General features: G+C 42.1%; 1 protein-coding gene across 10 annotated transcripts in view; it reads right to left on the bottom strand.

Moving 5' to 3' along the window:
* CNOT2 (CCR4-NOT transcription complex subunit 2) overlaps positions 1-24654 on the bottom strand; it is a 427872-nt gene that overhangs the window by 33504 nt on the left and 369714 nt on the right. For all 10 annotated transcript variants that reach the window (XM_078673911.1, XM_078673914.1, XM_078673916.1 and 7 more), the window contains exon 14: positions 3300-3400. In XM_078673911.1, the coding sequence (XP_078530037.1) occupies positions 3300-3400 (101 nt within the window). The remainder of the gene's footprint in view (positions 1-3299; positions 3401-24654) is intronic.

Raw genomic sequence — 24654 nt, 5'->3', positions numbered from 1 at the left:
GGGCGTTCTGACCTGCCAGGAGGTGCCTATTCCAGTTTGGGCCTCTGGAGGCTGTTCCTGCTGTTGAAGCTGGAAGAAACCTAAGAGAAGCCAGAAAAACAATCTCCGATGCCATCAGCAATACTGCCGTGACTCCACGACCTGCACTGAGGCCAGGGGCATCTCTCGTGAAGTGCATGGCACACCACCCAGCCTGCACTGCAGCTACGAAGCCCTTCGAAGCCTGCAGTTAAAGGCCTTCCCGACGTCAGCACTCGCACTAACTCTGTCTTCGCCAGTGCCTGCATCCGGTTATCTCTGCTCCGATAACCGCTGAGGGTGACTACATGAACTAGTCAACTTCGCATTGCCTCAAGGGAACAGACACCTCACCGGAACCTACGCCTCACTACCGATGTAACCGACTTCTCCTGTTCTGGATTTGACAGGTCGCCTCCTTGCGGACATGAGCCCTCGCCTCCCCAGTGGCAGCCAGGGAGCCGGCCTTGAGGTCCCACCTCCACGACGCTGTGCCTCGTCATAAACTTCATTTTCCAAGGTACTGTTTGTTTGGGGGTCCGTGTGACTCTGCATCTGTCACCGCGCACCTGGCGGTCGGTGCCATACTTTGGATGTATTGCTGTCACGACGTCGTAAAAGTCTCCGGCGGAGCTATTTGTTTTCAACAAGCTCTATTTTGGAACTAACTGCTTTGAAGTGCTATTTTACTGCATGTATGTTGGATTGTTGCATTATTTGGATTATTTGTTGTTTTGGTCTTGTATGGTCTTGTATGGTTTAGATAAAGATATTCAATTTTTTTAAACTGATATGTTGTCCATTTGTGTCTTCACTATATTACTGTGTGTTATGAGTACAAATAATGTATACATTGTCTTTGGGATTAGCCTGTCTGCTCATGCCAAGGTACCAAGGGTTGAGCAGGGCCTATCTATCTGGGTCAAACTACACACGCAGGAAGCAGCAGAGGGATACGAAGCACACACGCTTAGATACTCACTACTGGTGGGAAGTTGTTACGATCTACATTATATTGGGAAACGACGCACTCAACCTAAATTCGCCACGATAAAGTAACGTTAGATACACAACCAGAAATCTTGGAAGAACAGTAGATCGAGATTGCAAGAGGGAACAGAATTTTACAGCCCGGACGGAAGTTGAACCAGCAGGGAGAACAGGACAAATTTGTCTGTTTTTGTTTTCAGCTCTGAAGAAGTCGGCTGGGATAGGTCCCACGACGAAACACGTGTTGGCTAGGCAATCTCGCATGAAATAAAGGAACAGAACATCAAACAACTCCTTTCTGGAATAATATTCAAAAAGATTTGATCTCACTGTGTTTTTTATTTTCATGATTGTGATAAAGGCTTATGATTAACAGACAGGCACATCTGTCAATGATATCAGCGTGTGCGTAGGACAAGTGTTACCTATCTAAAGTGTGTATCCCCCTTATCCTGACTAGAAGTAACAGAACCTACTTGGACAAAGGTACATACCTCTGCCAACTAAGGATCTCCAGTTCTAACACTACCCAAGCTAAATTACATCTCCAATGATCCCAAAAAACAATTCTAAAATGAAAACCTGTGAACAACAAATATTTTTATGGAAGTATATCAAGGAGCCTGGATTGTATAGTTAGCATGACATACATCGCTGCTAGACTTCCCACCCCACCATTTAAATATTTAGCAGCAGAATTGTTTGATTCTATGTATGGTTTCATATAGAAAATATCTGCCACAAACTGCAGACAATGCCACAGAAATGCTACTTAGTAGACCCGGTTATAAGATCAGCATCTCTGCACATCACATAAATGAGTACCCACATTCCTGTACATAAATATGGAGGTCTAAATGTTTGCAAACATTAAATTACTCCGATTTTACCAGTGAGTTTTGTGATTTTCTTCAAGAAAGCCTGAATATGATTTTTGGTCAATTAATGCTAATGTTGAAGAGAGAAGAAGGTACGGAAGTGTAAAGGACATTAAACTAAAATATCAATTAAGAGACCGTGATCCTCATAGTTGCGAGCTATGTAAATATTTTCATTCATACACTCACCCAAGGTAATCATTAATTATGGCCACAATCCAAAGCGTCATCTTTTTTCAGGAAAGTGTACTGCGGTGACTTTCCCATAGATTTTGATGATTTTTTTTCAATAAAGCTTTTTTGATTAAGAAAACAAAATTCAGAAAAAAGCAACACAAACTTGAGGTAAACAAAATACATAGGGTGGGAGCCTGTCATACTCACAAAAGTCTATTTAATCAAAATCTTATTGATCCTACATGAAATATTAACTGAAATGAATTCCGATAAATAATGCTCAGTTACTTCCATACGTTATTGTGTAAATAAAGTGCTCAAAGTGCATACTATTGTGAGTTGCAAATTTAGAGTTGCCAAGTGCCCAATAACAATTTTGTACTTATTGTAGGATAAACTGCAGTGGCTATAAAGACATTTTAGATAATATTTTACATTTATCAGGTTTACTACATAAAAATGCTCAACTTGGGGAAAAAGTAAAGTGCTCAATTTGTAAAACAACAAGTATCAGGGCCCAGAGTTTCTTCCTCTTAATCGCACTCCTTCTACTTCATCCCTGCTTTCTCCCTTTGTCAAGGTTTTCCCATTTTTCTCGTCCTACCTCTTTTATCCTTGTGCGTATTTTCTCTCACTTGCTCTGGGTCAAAATCTGTTTCGGTATAATAAGTGCTGATTCCCAAAACAGATCCGGTGGGCCTCATCTGCAACTATCGGCTCTAAGTACTGCAATTGACCCTTTTAGTCTCATTTCCATGACCGTACTCTCTAAACTGATGTATGCTACCAGTAACACACATATAGCCACTCCTCTCATTGAATAATCTCACAGTTTTTTATCAGAAAGCCTGGAGATACAGTAGCAAAAAGTCATTGTAATAAGGGAAAAATAACAAACTGAAGAAAAGAGATGCATTACTTAAGGGGATTCAATCTAACTCAATTGGTAAGTTTTACAAGCATTATTTAAATTGTATATATATCTGCCAAAATATTTTAAGCAATTACTTTTCATAGTTTTCACAAACAAAGCTTGAGGACACATAAAACAGTGGCTATCCACAACACAAACTAAAATTGAATAGCTCACACAAGTAAGCCCATAAAGTACTGAAGTCGCTGTTAAAAAATGATAATCACAAACTTGTTTAAGCAAATTACACATTTAAAAAGACATTTAACAATTTCAAATTATACAACAAACACAAGATAAAAGATGAAGCATTGTCTACATACAGCTCTACTGCTGCTAAAAGTTGTAAAACATCTCCACCATTCATGTAATAGAGATAGAATAGTAGGTCTTCACCATATCTGCCAAGTTTTATTGCAGCCAGCTATAAAAGACGAGAAAAATGAAAGTGTAAATTTAAAAATAAACAGGTTTTAAGTTGTGTATTCAAGATTTGAACCGCGCTCAAAACACTTTAGGTACAAATATCATTAAGTCATCACATAGGCCCCGCATTTGTTAATCCTGAACAGTATGTTTACCTGGCAAACGAGGCTTTCCTCGAGTACGTTTCTTCACAATTAACCAACTTTTGAATTTCTCTCTTAAATGCTGCCCCTCTTTATCACATGTACGAATGTCACACCTTACATACTAGTAAGATCTCAAATTCACACTACTCCCAATCCCCTCTTGTGGAATCCAACAGAAGATGAATAAACAAAGGAAGGAGAACACATGGCAAGGTGAGCTTAGGGGTATGTGTCTGTTGATCTATATAAAGAGGTAAGAAAGCAGTATTACTTAGTAGTCGGAGTCTCACTGCCGTGGTTTTCTGCAGTTTTTTTTTTATAGCTTCTTGCTTTCACAGGAACAATGTACAAACTTAAAACTCCGTTTTCCACAACTAGAAACATTCAGAAACATTCCAGTTTCTGCTGCTTTTGATAGTGCAATATTTATGATGTTGAGTGATGTGCAACAAGGAATATTCGATCTGAATTTAAGAAGCTTGCCATTCTAATACTGATTTAGTTCTATGAGGCTATTTAAGCAGAGTGTTTACTGTTAAGGGAGTTTGGGTGGTCACATACCATTTGCCTCATACCAGGACTGCTGACCAGCTAATAGATCGGTGTTTTTGAGAGGCCAATCGCAACAGTTTGAGCGCAAGCTGGTCAGTAATGTGAGGAGGTATTAGAAGCCAGAAATATGCAGGCGTGTGAGCATATCACTCAGGCATATGTTAGGCTAAACAACTACTCTTGGGGGGGAAGCCAGGCATAACAGAACAACGACACACTCAAAACTAGATAATTAATTTCCTCCACTGTCATCATTGCCAGACCCAAATGAAAATTAAACTTTTCTATATGTTAAAAAAAAGTGCAGCTTGCAATAGACCGGATATGTGTAGAAGATCCAGTGGAGTTTGTACCAGACCTTCAAAGCCATTCAACCAGTTGTGCAAACAACAAATTTAAACCATCAGTCTAAAAACTGATTGATTTGAGTAAATTACTCTATTTACCCATTACTATAAAAATACTCCTGATTTTTAATTTTCAAAACTTTTATATTTAACATAAAATATGGTCAAAGGTAAAGAACAGAATTAAACATATCCCAAAGAGTTAATAAAGGAAACCAATAAATAGAAAACATAGTTGGCACAGACTTATGTAAATAGTGCAGCATTTACTTAAAGCTAAGTAACTGAGGAAGAGCACTGCCTATTGAAAAGTTAACAATAATGAGCAAGAAGTGTTTGAATCCAAGAACGTGTTCATGGCAACACAACAATATCTTTGATTCCGAAGAAGACCAACAGTTGAATTGTGTTACAGGGATGTGGAATTCCTATAGCCCGACGCCGAGGACATAATGTTTGGGGTCGAAGGCAACAAGTTTTCGTGTGCATTTTGTCCTTGGGACAAGTAGGCCCAATCCCCTACAGCACTAACTCTTTGGCTGCCAGTTTACAGTACCACATTATGGATCAGGAAAGGGCATCGACTACAGTTAAGGTAATATTTGTGTCCATATGTGAATACTGTAAAAACTTGTATTAATGGTGCATTAACGCAAAGCTTTTATTATTAGGGTGAGGGCTCTAAGTAAATGTTGTAAGCTGGGACCGCACTACTGACAGTGGTTCTTGTATAAATGTGTACACATGTTTTCAAAGTTTAGCAGTATGAGGCTATGTATAATGCTCAAAGAATGCTCTCAGGCTAGATGCAAATATTTGCAGAAGCTTGAAAGCAAGGTTGAGGATTCTTTACTTTCAAAATAAAATGTTAGCAAAAAAAATGCAAGTAGGAAAAAACATTTAGCTAAACTACTGTAAAAGTTATGTACCTTTTTTTGCAGTATCGTAGTAAAATGTGTTGACGTGTGCTAGCATTCCCCAAAAATATTCATAATGGAAAATCAGTGTAACCAGGTTCAAAAAGATTATGGGAAACAAAGAAATAAATAAGTATTGCCTTATCCAGTAGGTCTGAAATTGGTCAGCCTTTTGGTTTTCCCAATGCATGTCGTTAATTGGCATAGTTTCTGTAAAACCTTATTGGTGTGGGAGCTGCCAAGCCCTCACCATTATAACAAACATTGCCAAAAGCAAAACTTGTTTTTGGTCTCAAAAAGCACCCCTTGCCACAATAGTTCCTGGCATTGAACAAAACTAAATGTGTGCAGAGATGCTCCTTGTGAAAGAGAATAATACTGTCACTCACAGTAAAGCTAGCCAACAGAGAGAATTTTAATAAATACAAAAGGTCATGGTTAATGGCAGACCTAATTAGGGGCCAATTACTAAAGTCTCAAAAGTTCACCCATGGTATATGTCCTTGTATTAAGGGCAGATTTATGGCTTTTGTGAATTCACAAGAATTTACAGATGTAGGCCAATAAATAGTACTCCTAGAAAATATTTATGAACTACATTTTAGCATGAGCAAATATGCATGTGTAGATTTGCTCAAGCGAAAATCTGTTGAGTGTTTGCACGTTCACCTTCCCTCCAAACACATTTTCCTAGCCTTGGAAGAAGTTTTACGTCTCCCATTGTCAGGAGTAAATTTCCAACCTTTCTCAGTAGGGGAAAAGAATGTAGAAGAGTTGATGAAATCTCATATAACATGCAAATTAATAGGTTTGCAGAGACTGGAAAAGGCATTCAAATCCTGGAACTATTGCTTACCACTACCTTCAGCCCCAGTATCTGCAGAAACGTGGTAAAATAAGGCAATTGCTTGTATTCAAACCCTAATATGGTATGAATTCTGGCATAATCAGAGAGGCTATATCAGAGCTCTTATATAATGAGATTCCTGCCATCATTTGTCATCACATTACATGCACAAAAGGGACAAGTGGGTTTTGTTACAGGACAAGCAGGTTTATGAAGCAACCTTCCCCATGGACAACTAGATATTTTATTAAATTCCACACCCCTGATAGAGACGGAGATAAATGGTTTCGGACCCATTTAATAACCATGGATTATTTTTTTGCTTTTTGGACTTGTCATGATTCTTACTGAGCTGCTTACTAATCAGTTTAACAATTTAATTGAGACAATTAAACCAAACTCAATCATCAACCCCATTTTCAAAAAGGTGAACAGTATAAATCCATGATGAGACAGGTCAATTTCCGAAATTGACTCTACTGTTAAGGTTCTAGGAAGAGTCCTCTTCAACAGAATGATGCTAAGGGCCAGTGACTAACTGTCAATGTGGATTCAAAGAGGGGCTTAGTACAACGGAGCAGTGCTTAAATCTCCATCTAATTTTGGTAAATGTATTTTTATCAGGCACTGCCAATTGAACTTTGCCTATATCTTTCTGTCAAGAACTTTTGACCAGGTCAATAGATCTAAACTGTGGCCAATGCAGGTGTGAGACTGGATGTCACGCTGGTACATTTTCTCTCAGTTCTGTCTTGCAATTTGTTGGCTAGGCTCAGGCTAGGTCTCAACAGCAAATGCACCAATTTGTTCAGCTTAGAACATGTTTTGAGTCAGTGTGTATCCTTGCCCCTTTTTTGCTTATTTTGCACATAACCAAACAGAATGCTTTATTGGTACAGCAGTCTCTAAACGTGCCAACGATTAACTCGTCTGTCATCCTGATACTCCATAATATGCAAATAAGGTGCTATGTTGTTGGCTCGTACTCCTAATAGTCTGCAAACTTTGGTAGAAGCTTTTGACACGTTCATGGCTGATATCTATTTGGTTATTAACAACTCCAAGTCTCAAACTATGATCCGTCAAGGGAAAAAAAGAACTGAAGATGCATGCTATCATGGACATTAGGAATAGACACACGAGGACTGACAGCTTTTCACACTTGGGCAACTTATTTGTATCAACTAAATGTTGGCATGCTAATACGATTAATAGGTGCCAAAATGTGTCAAGTTATGGGGGTTCTTTTCAACTTAATTACCGCCCTAGGAGTAAAACCACTTTTACATTTTCTTGAAATTTATAAATCCCAATGGCCTCCAAGTGCCATATATGGTGCTGCGGTCTTGGGGTACACCAACATCTCACCATAAGATACAAACAAAAATCTGTTTTGTCGGTCTATACTATCATTACCCCCTAGCAGTACCCACTATGTGTGTGATGAAGTATTTGGCTTCCTATATATTGAGGACATTATCAAACTTGCCCCTTTGTTGCTCTTGATATCAATCTGAAGCAGTAAACACAATCTTTAACTGTGAGGCCATCAAGGATTGCTAGCAGTGTGATAAAGGGCGTAAAATCCTGAGGTTGTGTTATATTAAACAGACATGTAAACTCTAAAGAGAACATAGTTGTTTTATAATCCAACCTCCACAGGTAAATATGACATATTATGGGGTAAGACATCTTGAATGTGAAAACTGCTAATTAAGCCAGGTAGACGCCACTACATGGTGTTACAGACTACTTCCTCCATGTAACCATTTCTGTTATGTAACATCGGTCACTGGGAGAGGGTGTTACTATTTAGGTTAGACACTATCCAGAATTTGTTATACTTGCCTCTTAGCCAGTTCAACAGTGCCAGTATTGTTATAGTCCATACAATTTATTTATTCATTTCTATTCTTAAAAAAACAAAAAACAAATACTCTCTTAAAACAAAGGAATTTTAGAAGATGCATTTCTGACCTTTAATTTTTACTGATACCGATGAGGTGGTCAGTTTGATGTTTGGGTCTTTTCTTAAATGTATTGTGCATGATTAATTATTCACGCAATGATTTGCTTTGCTGCTTATAATGTTTGTATTGGCCGATGACTGTACTTTTATGATTATTAACTTAACTGAATAGTTTCTTAGAAAAAATGAATGAATGAGTTTCACTGCAAACTCTGTTAAAATGGATAGTGAGTACTAACTGCCAGCACCTGCTTTAAAATAAGGTCTACTGCTGCGTAGCATTGGGCTGATTACACGTAAATGTGTGCACAAGCATGTGAACAGGTGTGTGTGCTAAGCGAGTGAGACGACTAACTCATCCTCGTATCTGTACAGAGGTTGCATCTCAGAGGGTCTCTTCATGAATTATTGCAGACCTGTGCAGGCTTTATTGGTGGGAATTCATAGAGCAGGTACACTTGTATTGTACGCTATGGGGGAAATCTGCACCAACAACTTTTTCACCATAGTTAGGCTGTGTGATAATGGACGGACCAATATTATGGTAAATCAGGATGCCAACTGCAGACTAGACATTAATTTCTACATATCTGCACTGATTCTGGCATTTCAAGACTTATCGTCTTTATCTCACTAAGTACCTAATTGAATTCTGGCCTTTGGTGCTCACTGCTCGGACAGGTTAATTGCTTTGCTGGCTCACAGGATGCTTAAAGGCTGCTCCACACAATAGGGCCATAAAGACAGTGATCAGGCTTTTCCTGGCAGAGGAAATAGTGAACACAATCTGCCTGAGATAATTACTTTTAAACTGCACCTAGCCTGGGAAGTAACAGCCCCACAAAAACAAAGGAGGTTGGCCAAAATAACTGAGTTAAGTCACAGGAGGCGCTCCCCTTCAAAGATTTGGAGAGGGGTAGTAGGTAGCTGTGGCAGTTAGGAGGGCGGCTTAAGCTCTCAGAGAAAGTCTTTCTACAGACCACTTAAAGTTGCCATCTTGGAAAAGTCTACAATGCGGAGCATGAAGGCTGGGGCATAGAATAGTGATGATGTGTAACACGAGGACTGGGGCAGAGGTGCCAATCTTTTGGAGTTGGCTTTAAACGGCTACTCCTTGCTACGCTCAGAGAGTCAAGTGATACAAAAGAGGTACTTGTCTCGCAGTAAAAGGAGACTGTGGACATATTCCCAGGTATGGACCCAAATACTTGACAACTAAAAAACTTGATTTATTACTACAGAGACCATTTTCTACTTTAAAAAAAAAAAAGGTTAATCAAGCAAATGATTATTAGGCTGTTGGAGAATTCCCCAACAAAATAGGAATACAATAAAGATGAGGACCAGAAGACAGGACGTCTAAAATACATTAACAGTAAAACCTCCAGTAACAATAAAACTTGAGATAATAAAAACTCAAATTCAAGGGCTCGGGGCAGGGTATATGGGCACAAGTTATTAATTGCCATTTAAGAATTTGTAGTTGTAAGATCACATTGCAGAATTCAGAAAAATGTGTATAGAAAAGACACTTGAAAGACAAGAAATTAATTATGATCTGCTGAAGGTATCCAAAGATGGGCAAGATGGATCTATTTAAATTTGTTTACATAAATTACTTGATGTTGCATCCACTTTAAGCTGCACATCAAAAAATTGTGGAAGCTGTGCAAGAGAAGTGCTTATAAGTTAGTTTATTGTGTGCATTTGTGCTAAACGCCTGTTCTTTATTGATAAGTACAAACATAAAACCTTTGTATCATGAATTGGTAGCTATGTCGATAGATGTACAATTATTTGAAAAAACATGTTTGGAAGAGGTTTGGGTACATTTTTCTCATCTGAGAAAATTCAAAACCGCATGGAGCGGTCTTTTATTTGAGCGAAGAGAAGGGGAAAATGGCCCCAATTTTACAAGTTGTTACTCTTGTGGTTTTCACAAAGCTAAGGGGATAGTAGAACTGGAGAGACAAGAGCAATATGCTGTAATGCTGAACACAACAATCCTTTGGTGGGCAAGCGAGTAATTATGCCTTCTACTTGGAGAGGCCAGGGTGACAGACCAAGGTATTACAGCCAGGAAAGAGATGATATCAGATATGCAACTAATCAATGACTATTCCAGAAAGGCTTCATGAATTTTTTTAAGTAACATTTTAATTGTCAAAACAAAAAGCTTTAGGATGTGCAATCAATGTAAGGTCTCCAAATTAGGCCAAAAGGTCAAGACAGAAATCCATTGATTGTTCGAGAGCCAATTCCCATTGGATCTGAAAGAGACGCTATGTAATCTTTCATACAAAGCATAAGAAAATTATGCAGTTCATATGAACATGGCAGAAGTGGCACTTTGCACACTTATGCTTTGTATTGCTACATGCATTGTGGTACTTTACAAAGCTCCTCATGTCAGATTTGTTTGTAAGCAAGTGTTGCAAGAACGCGCAACCACTTTACACACCATCATCTTGTAATGCTAACCATAACTGTTTATAAAGTTTGGGACATGCATTGTGCAGCTTCTGTACTGTTTAGGATTGATTGTGAACACATTTTATTAACCCTCATTTAAAAAGATATTTCTGAGCTACGTCGACAGGTATGGAGTGGTTACATGAATGCGCAACCACTTTACACACCATCATCTTGTAATGCAAACCATAACTGTTTATAAAGTTCGAGAAATGCAGATATTTCTGAGCTACGTGGACAGGTATGGAATCTTCCAGGCTTCATTTGGAAAGGATAAAATATGTCATTCAAAAAAACTGAATAACGATTACATCTCCCTCAGAGGAATGAGGACGGAGACCGGAGAAGTCTAAGCTAAAATGCACACTATTTTAAAAGATTGAAGATTTTCAAGCGAAAGAAGCCAACAAGTATGAAACTGTGCAGTTACTATGGAAGGGTCTGACAATGTTGTCTTCCAACAGCTTCTCCTGCCCCCGCAAAGACAAGCTGTGTTCTACTGCCTCTGGAATTTCTGAACTGAATTAACCTGTAGTGTAATCTATTGTACCTACAAAGGCTTTGATTAAACAAACATTATCATGCTAATACCTTAACTGGTAATCTGGAGCCCACCGGCAAAAGAAACAAACTATCAAACGCATTTGAATAAAGGAAAGAGAAATAGAAAGCAACCCAACGATTCAGTGGGAACCATTTAGAAAAGAAATAACTCTGAAGAAAATAGCAGAAAAAAACTCAAACAACCTTGACTCATGATCAAATCTTGGGCTAAGAGAAACCAAGAAGTGAAAGGTTCTTTAAAACGCTCAGGAACATAGGGCATCAAAAACTTTAAGGTAACCATTAAAATAGATCCCTGCCTTCTCTCAATTATGTGAAGGATTAGGTCTGGTAATACCCTATGACGTAATCAACCCAGGCCATAAACCAGACACACTGAACACAACACCCAATAGGATTTCATTAGGAGGGGCTTCAACAATATGAGCTAAACCTTTACGAATTCCATACAGTAGCACAAACAACAAAAACACAATTCCTATGTCAAACTATACCCGATTAGCGCCATCAATTTCATTATTTCTTACACCATGATCTAATTACTAAAAACTGTTCCAAATCTTAGCTTGATTCATGGAAGATGTTTTAATCCAGGGTGTAAAATTATTATATAAGCAGAGAAGTATAAGGAGAGGAGGAGTTCTGAATGTATTTACAACGTAGCTGCTATTCACAGAAACTCAGCCAGTCATATTTAAATTCCTTAAATGTCTGATCATGAGGTGGGTTGTAGTTGTAATGCTTGTACACAACTGCATCACAGCAATTTTCTAGTGTGAACTGACAGTACATTGCTCATTAGAAGAGGAGATATTTTATCTGCCACATAATCAGCAAACCAACGTTAGAGAAACATAATAATGAGAGATTTCACTTTATGATTGTACACTAGAAACGAAAAATGCGGCATCTCAGAATCATGCCAGCTGGCCTTAACGAAATGGTGATGGTCCATAGCCACAGGGCAGGTTGCACACAGCAACTAGACTTTCCCACAATGTTATAGAAGTCAACATAGCATAACAATCCCAGATATTCTAGGTCAATATCACCTTCAGTCTCGGATTAGGTCACATAGTATGTACCTCAAGAGCCAGGTTTTCTGTTTTCTTGAACGCTGCATGGTCCACAACAAAATGGGGAATGAGAAGGTTGTTCCTGGTAAGAGCACCAAGCGACCCTAAAGCCCACATTTCCTGTATTTCAATGTATACACCTGAAGCTGGACGTTGGAGCTGGATCTTGGATATCTGCAGGGAACTTCTTCTCCACTCAAACCAAAAATAGGTTACTGGCCCAATAGGCGATCTACAAACCTATTTAAACAATCAATCACAACACTATCAAGAAAAAGTTGATCCCCTCTATTAAGGAACATCTCCTATCTGTAGGGAGAAAGAGGACTCCCCACCTAAGAAAAATGGGATGTAAAATTGAAGTGACAATTACAACGCTTGAACAAAAAACGGAAAATACATTAGGTAAAAAGGTGAGAATAACCGAACACTGAAAGACATCTTCCTTAAAGCAAACAAGACGACAGCTTGACTCCATATTGTGTAATTCTGAGCAAATCACTTAATCTCCCTAAAGTTCAAATTGTGAAATGTAAGGTATGAACTTGTATGAAATATATTTGAGTAATCGCCACTGATGTGTACAATCTTTAAGATTGTCTTGCATTCCTTTGATAAATGAGCAGCGCTCCACTGCTTTCTAACTAGGTTTGAGCTACCTAATTCTCAATATCTACAAGCCAAATATAAGAAAGCAGGAATATGCTACTTACCAGTATGCATCTGTTCTTGGCATGTAGGGCAGCTGACATTCATATCTTGTGCATAGATCCCACCTAGTGTTGGGTCCGGATGGTTGCACATTGTTATCCTGGAAGAGTCTTCGAAGTATCACAAGATAGGTGGCTCCTCTCCCAGACTACAGTGCGCATGGGCATCCTCTCCATCCTCAGATTGTTTTTCGCCATTGTGGCAGGGATGGAGTATGATACAGAAAGTGATGTCCATGCTAGAGATTAAGTCTGAGTGCTAAAGCTGCGACAGGCACCGGGGAGGAGGGAGGGCGATATGAATGTTGAATGCTCCCTTCCCGCCCGTCCTTTAGAATGGTCTGACCACTATGCTGTACATTTTGCCTTATCTCAGACTAAAATTCAAACTAACAACAGTAGTAATCAGGATGTGTTTATACGTCGCTGGCACAAACTTAATATCAATGATCTCAATGCACGTTTATTGAATACGCTTCCTACCTCCAACACATCCACATCTGTCTTAAATTCTGAGGTATTCAATTGGCTCAATTCCGCCATAAATGAACTTCTTCCACTGACTCTTAAAAACTCTTCATCTCACCGTTCTCCCACACCTTGGTTTTCCGAAGATCTTAAACGCATGAGATCGAGTTGTAAAACCCTGGAGAGAAAATGGAGACGCTCTTATTCCGCTTCCCGTAAAACAGCCTATAAGGAAGCCCTTAGGGACTACCACCACCATTGTAAAGTGGCCAGAGCCGCACACGTCTCGAACACAGTCACTAATGCCCAAAACTGTCCCCGTACTCTCTTCTTGGTCGTGAAGAAACTTACTGGAGCAGATGTAGTCCCTGCCCCTCCCGCCCTGGATGAGGTTCAATGCAACTTGGTTGCAGAATTTTTTATATCTAAAATAGAACGTATCTACGACTCATTAAGTCCCTCTACATCTGATGATACGCTTCAGCTGGACCTCACCCAGACTCCAGTTGCCCCGTTCATTACGAGGACGAAATTGGCAAATTGGTCACCTTTTGATGATGTCTCCTTTTCCCTCTGCCTTAACAGTATTAAGTCCGGATCCCCCCGGGATCCGTTACCTGTCAAAATTCTAAAACTACTTGAATTCAGCTCACGTCAAGTATTAATAAAACTTCTTAACTCTTCATTAACTGAGTCATTTGTCCCTCAGGAATGGAAGCATGCAATGATAATGCCCTTATTGAAAAAGGCTGGAGCAGACACTGCCAACTTGTCTAACTTTAGACCAATTTCTCTGCTTCCTATCCTATCAAAGATCCTGGAAAGGCATATCAATACACAACTCACACATCTAGTGGAGAGCACTGGCTTTTTACATCCGTCCCAGTCAGGCTTTAGAGCCCATCATTCGACTGAAACCACACTCCTAGGAGTTACCGAGAGCATACGACACAGTGTCGATCGCGGAGAAACATCCGCTCTTATCCTTCTCGATCTAAGTGCGGCGTTCGACACTGTGTCTCACTCCATCCTCCTTGCGACTCTTCGGTCCCTAGGAGTAGATGGTGCGTCTCTTGCCTGGATAGCCTCTTTTCTAAGAGACCGCACTTTCCAGGTGTTTTCTGCCTCTGCTTCTTCTATAACTTATCCTTCTGCGTACGGTGTGCCTCAGGGGTCAATACTCAGCCCCGTATTATTTAACATTTATGTAAGACCTCTGGCCACTATTGTGGAGGAGGCAGGTCTAACACTGTACTCTTACGCCCACGACACACAGATCATTTTTTCTCTCTGTAACAAAGAGTGCAATAACACCTCTGCTCTAAAAGAAGGTCTGATCCGTGTCTCGAAATGGATGAAGAGTAATTTTTTGAAGCTCAACGGTGACAAAACCGAGGTTGTGATACTGGGCAGAAATAAAGACCTCTGGGGCCCCCACCATTGGCCCTGCGACATGGGACCCACCCCGCAACCGGTAACCGTAGTCCGCAACCTCGGGTTTCTCATTGATGAGAAACTCACAATGAGACAGCAGGCGGTAAAGGTGGCATCCATCTGTTTCGCCACCTTAAGATGGCTACAGAAGATCCTGTGGATGTTGCCCCTTACCACACGAAGAACGGTAGTCCAGGCCTTGGTTGTTTCCCGCCTGGACTATGGCAATGTCCTATATTTGGGATCCGATCAAACAACCATAAAAAAACTTCAGGTTGTACAAAACGCTGCTGCCCGTCTTCTCTGCAATGTCCCTAGAAGATCTTCTGCTTCTACAGCGCTTCGTGACCTGCATTGGTTAAAAATTCCTAACAGAATTAAATTCAAAGCTTTGTGTCACGTTTTTAAAATCAAACACGGCTCAGCCCCTAAATACCTCCAGAATTTTATCCAGGCCTATAAGCCCAGTCGAACTTTAAGATCAGCACTTCATGGTGACTTTTCCATTCCCAGATTTAGACTGGCTAAAATGAGAGGTCGTTCCTTTTCTCATTTAGGCCCAAAATTCTGGAACACTCTTCCTGTCTCTTTAAAGACAGAAACTAATCTTTTTCATTTCCGCAAAGGACTTAAAACCTGGCTTTTCCAGCAGTAAATAATGTATAGCCTTGTAAATATCAGCTCGCAAGTCTTTCTTCTTTAGTCTATCCCTGAGCGCCGGGAAACCCACTGCGGGTAGCTGCGCGCTTTAGAAGTTTAAATAAATAAATAAATAAATAAATAAATGTCAACAGCCCTACATGCCAAGAACAGATGCATACTGGTAAGTAGCATATTCCGTTCGAGGCATGTGGGCTGCTGAATTCATATCTTGTGCATAGAATGTATAGCAGTCTCCCCCTAGCGGCGGTTGCGTGTGTCAGCTGCAGCCGTCTGAAAAAGAGTCTTGAGTACAGCCTGCCCTACAGCTGCCTGCTGTTTGGAGTGTACATCTACGCAGTAGTGTTTGGTAAATGTATGTATGGTAGTCCATGTGGCTGCCTTATATATGTCTTCTAGAGGAATGTTTCCTAGGAAAGCCATGGATGCCCCTAACTTGCGTGTTGAATGCGCTCTTGGGGGAACTGTTAATGTGCGTTTAGCTTTTTGATAACAAATTTGTATGCACTTAACAATCCATCTGGCTATACCTGATTTTGAAATGGGGTTGCCTTTGTGCTGTGGTGAAAAGGCAACAAACAGTTGCTTAGTCTTTCTGAAAAGTTTTGTTCTGTCTATATAGTACAGGAGAGCTCATTTAACGTCTAGGGTATGGAGAGCTCTTTCTGCCACGGAATCTGGGTTGGGGAAGAATACTGGCAGTTCTATAGCTTGATTGATGTGAAACTGGGATACCACCTTTGGCATAAATTTAGGGTTTGTTCGTAGCACCACCCTATTTGCGTGAATTTGTATGAATGGCTCCTGAATAGTTAGGGCTTGCAGCTCACTAACTCTTCTGAGTGATGTAATCGCCACTAGAAAAGCCACTTTCCACGTTAGGAATTGTATCTCACACGAGTGTAGAGGTTCAAAAGGTGGTCCCATTAGTATGGTTAGAACCACGTTTAAGTTCCAGACAGGTGAAGGTGGGTGTCTTGGAGGAATGATTTGTTTGAGTCCCTCTAGGAAAGCTTTAATAGCAGGTACTCTGAAGAGTGAAAGGTGCTGCCTGTTCTGAAGATAAGCCGCCACCGCAGCTAAATGTATACTATGGAACTGTAAGCCAGATTGCACCTGTGTAAATTTAACAGGTAACATATGATGTTTTGAGTAGACGCATCTAGCGGATTTATGTCATTATTGTCACAATAGATGACAAATCGTTTCCACTTCGCCGCATAGCATGCTCTGGTTGTAGGTCTTCTTGCCTCCTTGATAATATTCATGCAGTCAGGAGGCAAGTTCAGGTAACCAAACTCTATGACTTCAGTAGCCAGATCGCAAGGTTCAACTGTCGCGGATCTGGGTGCTGAATGTCGCCATGGCTCTGCGTTAAAAGACTGGGTGTTAGTCGCAGCCTTTGATGAGGAACCACGGAGAGTTCTAGGAACGTGGTGTACCATGGTTGCCTCGCCCACGTTGGAGCAACCAGGTACACCACGACCAGGATGAGTGTCATTGAGTGTTGTCGCAGTTTGCGTGCCACTAGTGGTATGAGCGGGGCTGGGGGAAAAGCGTACGCAAACTTGCCTGACCAGTTCATCCATATCGCATTGCCCTGAGACTGCGGGTGTGGAAACCTGGCGGCGAAGCTTTGGCATTTTGCGTTTTCCCTTGTGGCGAACAGGTCTATTTCTGGGTGACCCCACCGCTGGAAGTACGGTTGCAGCACTGAGGGATGTATCTCCCACTCGTGCATCTGGTGGCTGTGTCTGCTGAGCAGATCCGCCATCTGGTTGTCCTTGCCTGGGAGGTGTTCCGCCATGAGGAAGATGTTTCTCTGAATGGCCCACTTCCACATGCTTTGCGCTAGATGGGACAACTGTGGAGAGTGTGTCCCTCCCTGCTTCTGTATGTAGTACATGGCAGTCATGTTGTCCGTCCGGATTAACACGACTTTGTTGCACAAATGTACCTTGAACGCCTTCATTGCCAGAAAGATTGCCATTAGTTCCAGCAGGTTGATGTGCATCTTTTTTTGATGTGTCGTCCATAGTCCCTGCACTGTGTAATGGAGGACATGCGCTCCCCATCCTAGGAGAGATGTGTCCGTCGTCAGCACTAATTGTGGTACAGGCTCTTGGAACGGTCGTCCCCTGCAAAGGTTTTGTGGGTTCCACCAATGCAGAGAGTTGTATGCGCGACCGGTCACCAACACTAGGTCTTTCAATTGTCCTTGAGCCTGGTTCCACTGCCGTGCTAAGCACTCCTGAAGCGGACGCATGTGTAGTCTTGCGTGAGGGACTATGAAGATGCAGGAGGCCATCATGCCTATCAACTGCATAAACACCCTTGCTGTGAGCGAGTGTTGGGGTCTGAATTTTTGAATCAGTAATAGAATGCTGTTGATTCTCGCTGAGTTTGGCTGCACCTTTGCCGCCAGAGTGTCTATTGTTGCTCCCAGGTACTGTTGTACGTGGGCGGGCTGAAGATGAGACTTTGGGTAGTTTAATGAGAATCGGAGGCTGTGTAGGAGGTGAATAGTGCAGGACATGTGGCTGGCACATTGCTGGGCTGACTTTGCTTGGATGAGCCAGTCGTCCAGATAGGGGTAGACGTGAATATGGTTTCTCCGTAGGTGTGCCGCCACTGTCGCTAGGCACTTGGTAAACACCCTGGGGGCTGTTGTCACCCCGAAAGGCAGTACCTTGAATTGGTAGTGCTGATTTTGGATGGTAAACCTGAGATACTTCCTGTGTGCTGGATGTATTGGTATGTGGAAATACGCATCCTTTAGGTCTAGGGTTGCGAGGAAGTCTCCCTGACTGAGTAATGGTAGAACTTGCTGTAAAGTGAGCATGTGAAAGTGTTCTGACAAGATGTATTGGTTTAGGGACCTGAGGTCCAGAATTGGCCTGAGAGAGCCGTCCTTTTTGGGGATTAAGAAGTACAGCGAGTACACCCCTGTACCCTGTTGCTGTATAGGGACGAGTTCTATGGCCCCTTTTTGCAGCATGCTGATAACTTCTTGCTGCAATAAGTGTATGTGCTCTGCGGACATAGGACGGTGTCTTGGGGGTATGTTGGGTGGAGTGGATGTTAGCTCTAGACAATAGCCATACTGAATAAGTTGTCTCACTCACCTGTCTGTGGTAATGCTTTCCCAGACTGGCAGGAACTGTTGTAATCTGCCCCCGACCGGTGTTACATGGTCCGGGGCAGTGACCAGGCGTCACTGTTTAGTATTGGCGGAGGATCTGGTGTTGTTATTCCCTCGTCCTCTGCTTTTACTGCTGTTGCCACGGTATCCACCTCTGCTTGTTTTATTATAGGTGGTTTGCGTGCTCCCTTTATTGTATTGAGTTTGCTGGGATGCCTGGCCTCTTGAAGCTCCTCTGGTATTGGAGCGACGAAAGGAGCCTCCTCTGAACTGTTGTGACTGCAAGGCACTCATGGATTTGGCTGTCTCTGTGTCTCTTTAATTTTCTCTAAGATTGTGTCCACATCAGGACCAAATAAAAAATCAGGGTTCACAGGCGGATTCAATAATGTGGTTTGAATCTCAGGTTTGAACCCTGAGATGCGCAACCAAGCATGCCTTCTGAGCATGACACTTGTGTTGATGGCCCTGGCTGCGGTGTCTGCTGCGTCCAGCGCACATTTAATGGATGCGTTGGATATCAGTTTCCCTTCATGTATTAGTGTTTCTGCTCCCTCCTTGTAGGCATCAGGCAAATGTTGTAGCAGTTGCTCTAATGTGTCATAATGCGCCCTATCGTATCTGGCTAATATGGCCTGTGTGCTGGAAATTCTCCAGATATTATTATAATATTTTAGACTCCTTGTCTGGAGGAGGAGCATCACCAGTAGTTTGTGAGTTGGCCCGTTGACGAGCATTGGATACCACCAAAGAGTCCAACGGCAGCTGTCCCTTAATGTATGTAGGGTCCACAGGCACCGGTCTGTATTTCCTTTCAATTCTGGGGTTAACAACTCTTGCTCTTGTGGTTTCCTTGAAAATGTCTCCTGCGTGTTTAAGGACACCTTTTAACATTGGCAATGTTTTAACTGATTTTTCCGAAGTGGAGAAAGTGTCAAACAAGAAGTCCTCTTCAATTGGGTCAGCATGCACGTCCACATCATGATTTTGTGCTACCCTTTCTATTAATGCGTTAAACGCTGCTGTATCTCCTGTTGGCAAAGTTTTGACAGGATAAGTAGGAGTATCAGGAATAGTTTGTGACTCCCCCTGGTCAATAGTATCTGTCCAGGCTTGAGGCTGGTCATTGTCCGCAGGTTAAGTATATTGTTCATTATAGTCATACCCCATATCCTCAGTAGAGCGTGTGGGTGAGTATGCAGAAGTGTCCTGGTCATGGTACCTTACAGTCTCAAAAAGGACAGGCGATGTAGAAGAATCCCTTTTCTTCTTGAGTGGAATTTTATATGATTCCAGAGGATTTTCCACCTGATCTTTCTTTGATAAATAGTACGTCTGCTAGTTTCGGAGTCGATATACAGCTTTGACTGATCATCATAGGAGGGCTCCTGGTACACTACGTCCTCTTCCTGAGGATGACTCCTTTTCCCAAGTGACACAGTCTTGGGTGTTCCGACCCTTGTTTTCGGATCGACTGCCTTAGGGCGTGCTGTCGGGGGCAGCCCGAAATTTATCGGTGGCATAGCGTCTTTAGACAGACTGACCTTCTTCGGGGCCGGCGTCGATATAGGACCGGCCGACTTCGCCTTGTCGCCGTGCTTTTGGCCGTGCGTCGACTTCAGTACTTGTTGCGTCGGAGGCGCGCTCTTTTGCCTCGATTCGACTTGCTCCTTCGAGGCCCCTTTGGGTTGTGGCTCGAGGGCTTTGACGAGCTGTGGTTTGTCGACTCGGTGCCTCGGTTCGAGAACCTTCCGAGACTCGAGTCCCTTGTTTGTGTCGCTGTCCGTTGACGCCGACCTCGTCGGTTCGATGCTCTTGGCTTTAGCGATGGACTGTAGCGCACCAATCTTCGGCTCGACGCCCTTTATGTTTGACCCCGCAGGGTCGTCGACACATTTTTTCGTCGTCGAAGCCGATGTGTCCGAACTCTTCGATTCGAGAACTGTTTTCGGCAGTTTCGGTTTCGTTTTTGACTTGACGGCTTTCGGTTTTGCTTTTAGTAGTGCGACCGATGGCTCGTGTGATATATTCTTAGCCGGGCCGAGACGCTGGGCTATAGAATGTTTGTCATGGTCTTGGCTAAAGCCTTTTGGCGATGCCTCGACCTGAGCCTTTGGAAGTGTTTCAGTGTCTTTTTGGGGCCCAGTACCCACTGCTGGGCCTGGTTCATCGCTCGAGTCGTCATCGACGGCTCCGATGGGGGACACGTCGTTCCTTACCTCGTCGACGTTTTCATCGTCATCGACGTTTCCTTCTTCGTCTTCATAATAATTGGAGTCGTGCTCCGAACCTGGATCCGACGGTTGTTCTAGATCTTCAGTCTCGACGACCTCATCGTCGTCTTATCGAAGATATTCACCGGGTCGGGCGCTGGCTTCGTCATTGTTTGTCTCGCTGCACGTCGGAGCCTAAGCGTCTTCTTTGACCGGAATCGAGCACAAGCTAGACAGTTGTCCTCATTGTGGTCTGGTGATAAGCACTTGTTGCACACCGGGTGAACGTCGATGTGCGGATATTTAGAGTTACAAAGGGGGCATCGTTTGAACGGGCTCCGTTCCATCGACGATCGGGACTCTGGTGTCGAAAAGGCTACGCGGCTCTCTTCGACGTCCTGCTCGAAAAGAACTGGAACAAGACCTCGGAACCGATCGAAAGAACAATACCGACGACCCCGAAGGCCTTTTGGCCTTGTAGAAAAGTTTCCGAACTTGAGTAAAGAAAAGTACACCCGAACCCAATTGCGGAAAAAAACTATCTGAGGATGGAGAGGATGCCCATGCGCACTGTAGTCCGGGTGAGGAGCCACCTATCTCGTGATACTTCGAAGACTCTTCCAGGACAACAATGTGCAATCATCCGGACCCAACACTAGGCGGCGATCTATGCACAAGATATGAATTCAGCAGCCCACATGCCTCGAACATTTATATATATTTTTTTAAATCAATGGTTTCAATTGCGATTTTCGTATAATGTGAAAAAACAACTTTACACAACAACAGAGGAGTGTGGGGCGGAGGGGGCAAATCAAGAAGGAGTGAGTAAAGGAAGTAATTCCTTGAACAGAACACAGAACCCAAAGTAGTGACTGACTTTGATGACCTCTCACAACCAAGCAGTCATGGCTCTGAATGATGTGCCTGAAGAATAAAACAGTACGAAACAGGAATGAATGTATAAGATTGGCTGAGAAAAAACAAGTTACTTACCTGTACAGTATGGTTCTCCAGTATTTATATCTATCATAGATTCAAATGCTTGTATCTTCCCCGTCGTCATGGTGGGAGTCTCACGGTAAAGGAAATAGATAGCAGTAAAAGAAAAAACTGCATAGGTACCATAGATACTATAGACTTTAGTATCCCATTATCATCACTATGTGGACCGAATGTCAGCCAATGAGACGCCAGCCCTGAGATAACACTCCCCAGCAGAAACATCATGCCTCAGATTTCCAGCCCATAGTGTGAGCCAAGGAAGTAATCAGAGCTAAACAAAAAATGGTCTACCCACGAAACGGGGAGGCAGGCGGGTCGCATGCGAATCTCTGAAAGATATCAATACTGGAGTACCATAGTGTATAGGTAAGTAGCTTGTTTTTTCTCCAGTATTAAATCTTTCATATATTCACATGCTTGTATCAGAATAGAAAGCAGTACTCTCACAAGGAAGCGTTTCCAGGGTAGCAACCTTTTTCCTCAGGATCTGCTTCCTGTTTGAGAAATTAAAATATATACTCTAAAAGATAGAACAGATTGTCTGTATCAGCATGCATCATAATGTAATATATTACATAAAAGTCAAAGACATAGTGAGAGCTATTCAATGTAACATTGAAGAAAAAGATATTTAACAAGAACAAAAGAGCCCTTTTTAGAAATTGTAAGGTAAATACCTTAATGAAACAGGTGACATAGCACGGCTTGTCCCACTGCTGAATCTGCCTTCCAAGCTGTGTCCAAACAGTAGTGCTTGGTAAACGTGTGGACATTCTTCCACGCTGCCGCTCTGCAAATGTCTGGAAGCGATACTGGCTGAGGTTATCCATCTGGATATGCTAGTCCTCGACAAAGCCAAACCTTTTCTGGGGCCAGCAAACGCTATTAGCAGACTTGTCTTTCTAAAGGACTTTGTCTTATCAATATAACATTTTAAACACCTCTTGACGTTGAATGTGTGGAAAGATTTTTCTGCAGCAGACGATGGGTCTTTAAAATATGTTGGTAAAACAATAGGTTCATTGAGGTGAAAATCTGATGGGACTTTCGGAATGAATTTAGGGTTTGTTCGTAATATATCACCTTGTCTGATTTGAATTGAAGGAAAGGCTCTGTGATGGAGAAAGCCTGGATCTAACTGACCCTTCTCGCTGACTTCAGAGCCAGGAGAAGAGCTACTTTCCAAGATACAAACTGTAACTCAGCTTTGTGAATTGGTTCGGAAGGTAGTTTTATTAGTTGAGCCAAGACCGTGTTCAGCTGCCATGGGAAAACCCTGAACAATGCTTTAAAAAAATTCCTTTATCAGTTTCTGTGACCAAAGAGATGGATGATTTGGTTTCCTGCGATATCTTGAAATGGCAGCAAGATGCACTTTGACTGATGAATGAGAAAGGCCTGCCTTGGCTAGATGTAATAGATAAGGGAGAACCTGCTCCAGAGAAGAGTGCAAGGGATGAAGAGATTGTGTCCAACACCATTGGCAAAACCTTTTCCACTTCGCCACATAGGTTTTATTTGTGGAAATTGCACGAGAGTGGGAGAGGATATCGCTGCATTCTTCATTAATGTTTAAGGACTGAAATTGGTGCTCACGAGTTCAGCAAAGGCCAACTGGGGATGAAGAACTTGCTCCCTGTTCATGGAAATCAAATCCTGGATTAGAGGAAACTGTACTCTGTGGGTCACTGATAAGTGAAGAAGCTCCGAGAACCAGAATTGTCTCAGCCATGCCGGGCTATCAGACTTAAGTGACACGGTTGCCATGTCATTTTCCTGAGCACCTTTGGGATCAGCGGAAATGGGGAAATGCATATGTGAACATCCCTGTCCAGCGTAGCTGAAGAGCATTCTTCCAAGATTCTGGCTGAGGGAATCTGCTTGTGAACTGTTTGCACTTTTTGTTGTTTTGATTGGCAAACAGGTCCAGAGCAGGAGGGCCCCATAGGTGAAATATTCAAATAAGTTGATCCTGAGTCCGTTCCCATTCATGAAAAACACTTGTTGATCTGCTTAGCAAATCTGCTTTTATGTTTTGTATTCCGGGAACATGTTGAACTTGAAGAGATATTGTGCATTAGAAGCCATTTTCAGATTTCTTGAGCTTGCGCTGTTAGGGGCTTCCCCCCTGTTTTATTAGATAAAACATTGTTGTTGTATTGTCTGTCCTGACTAGTACTGGAGAATTGTGAATCCTGGGGAGAAAGGCTTGGAGGCCCAAGAACACCGCTTTTAGCTCTAATAAGTTGATGTTTAATTGAGCCTCCTTTTTGCTCCAGTGTCCTTGTATTTCTAGGTCTTGAAGGTGCGCTCCCCATCCCTGCAATGAAGTATCTGTTGTCATTATGAAACTGGGAGATTGAGGCTCAAAGATTAATCCTTCTGATAAGTTCTGTTTTATTCCCACCATGACAGAGCCTCCCTTATTTGAGGATTGATGAGGATCCGATCCTCGAAGGAACCTTGATGTTGCACCCATTGAAAATCTTAAAGTTCTTGTAGAGGCCGCATGTGAAGCCAACAATTTGGAACTAAGGGGATGCAGGATTACATTATACTCAACAAGGATTTGAATATCCTTACTGAAATTGACTTTTTCATTAGATGTGAAGCTAGCTTCAGAATCTTTCGAATACGTTCCTCTGAAGGGTACGCTTTTGCTTCTCTGGTTTGCAATAAGGCTCCTAGGAATTGAAGAGACTGGGACGGAAGTAGAGAGGATTTTTCCAT

The sequence above is a fragment of the Lissotriton helveticus genome, chromosome 1_1 (genome assembly GCF_964261635.1).
Source record: "Lissotriton helveticus chromosome 1_1, aLisHel1.1, whole genome shotgun sequence".
Taxonomy (NCBI): domain Eukaryota; kingdom Metazoa; phylum Chordata; class Amphibia; order Caudata; family Salamandridae; genus Lissotriton; species Lissotriton helveticus.
Note: the sequence above shows the minus strand (reverse complement) of the source record. Positions and strands in the feature narration are given on the sequence as shown.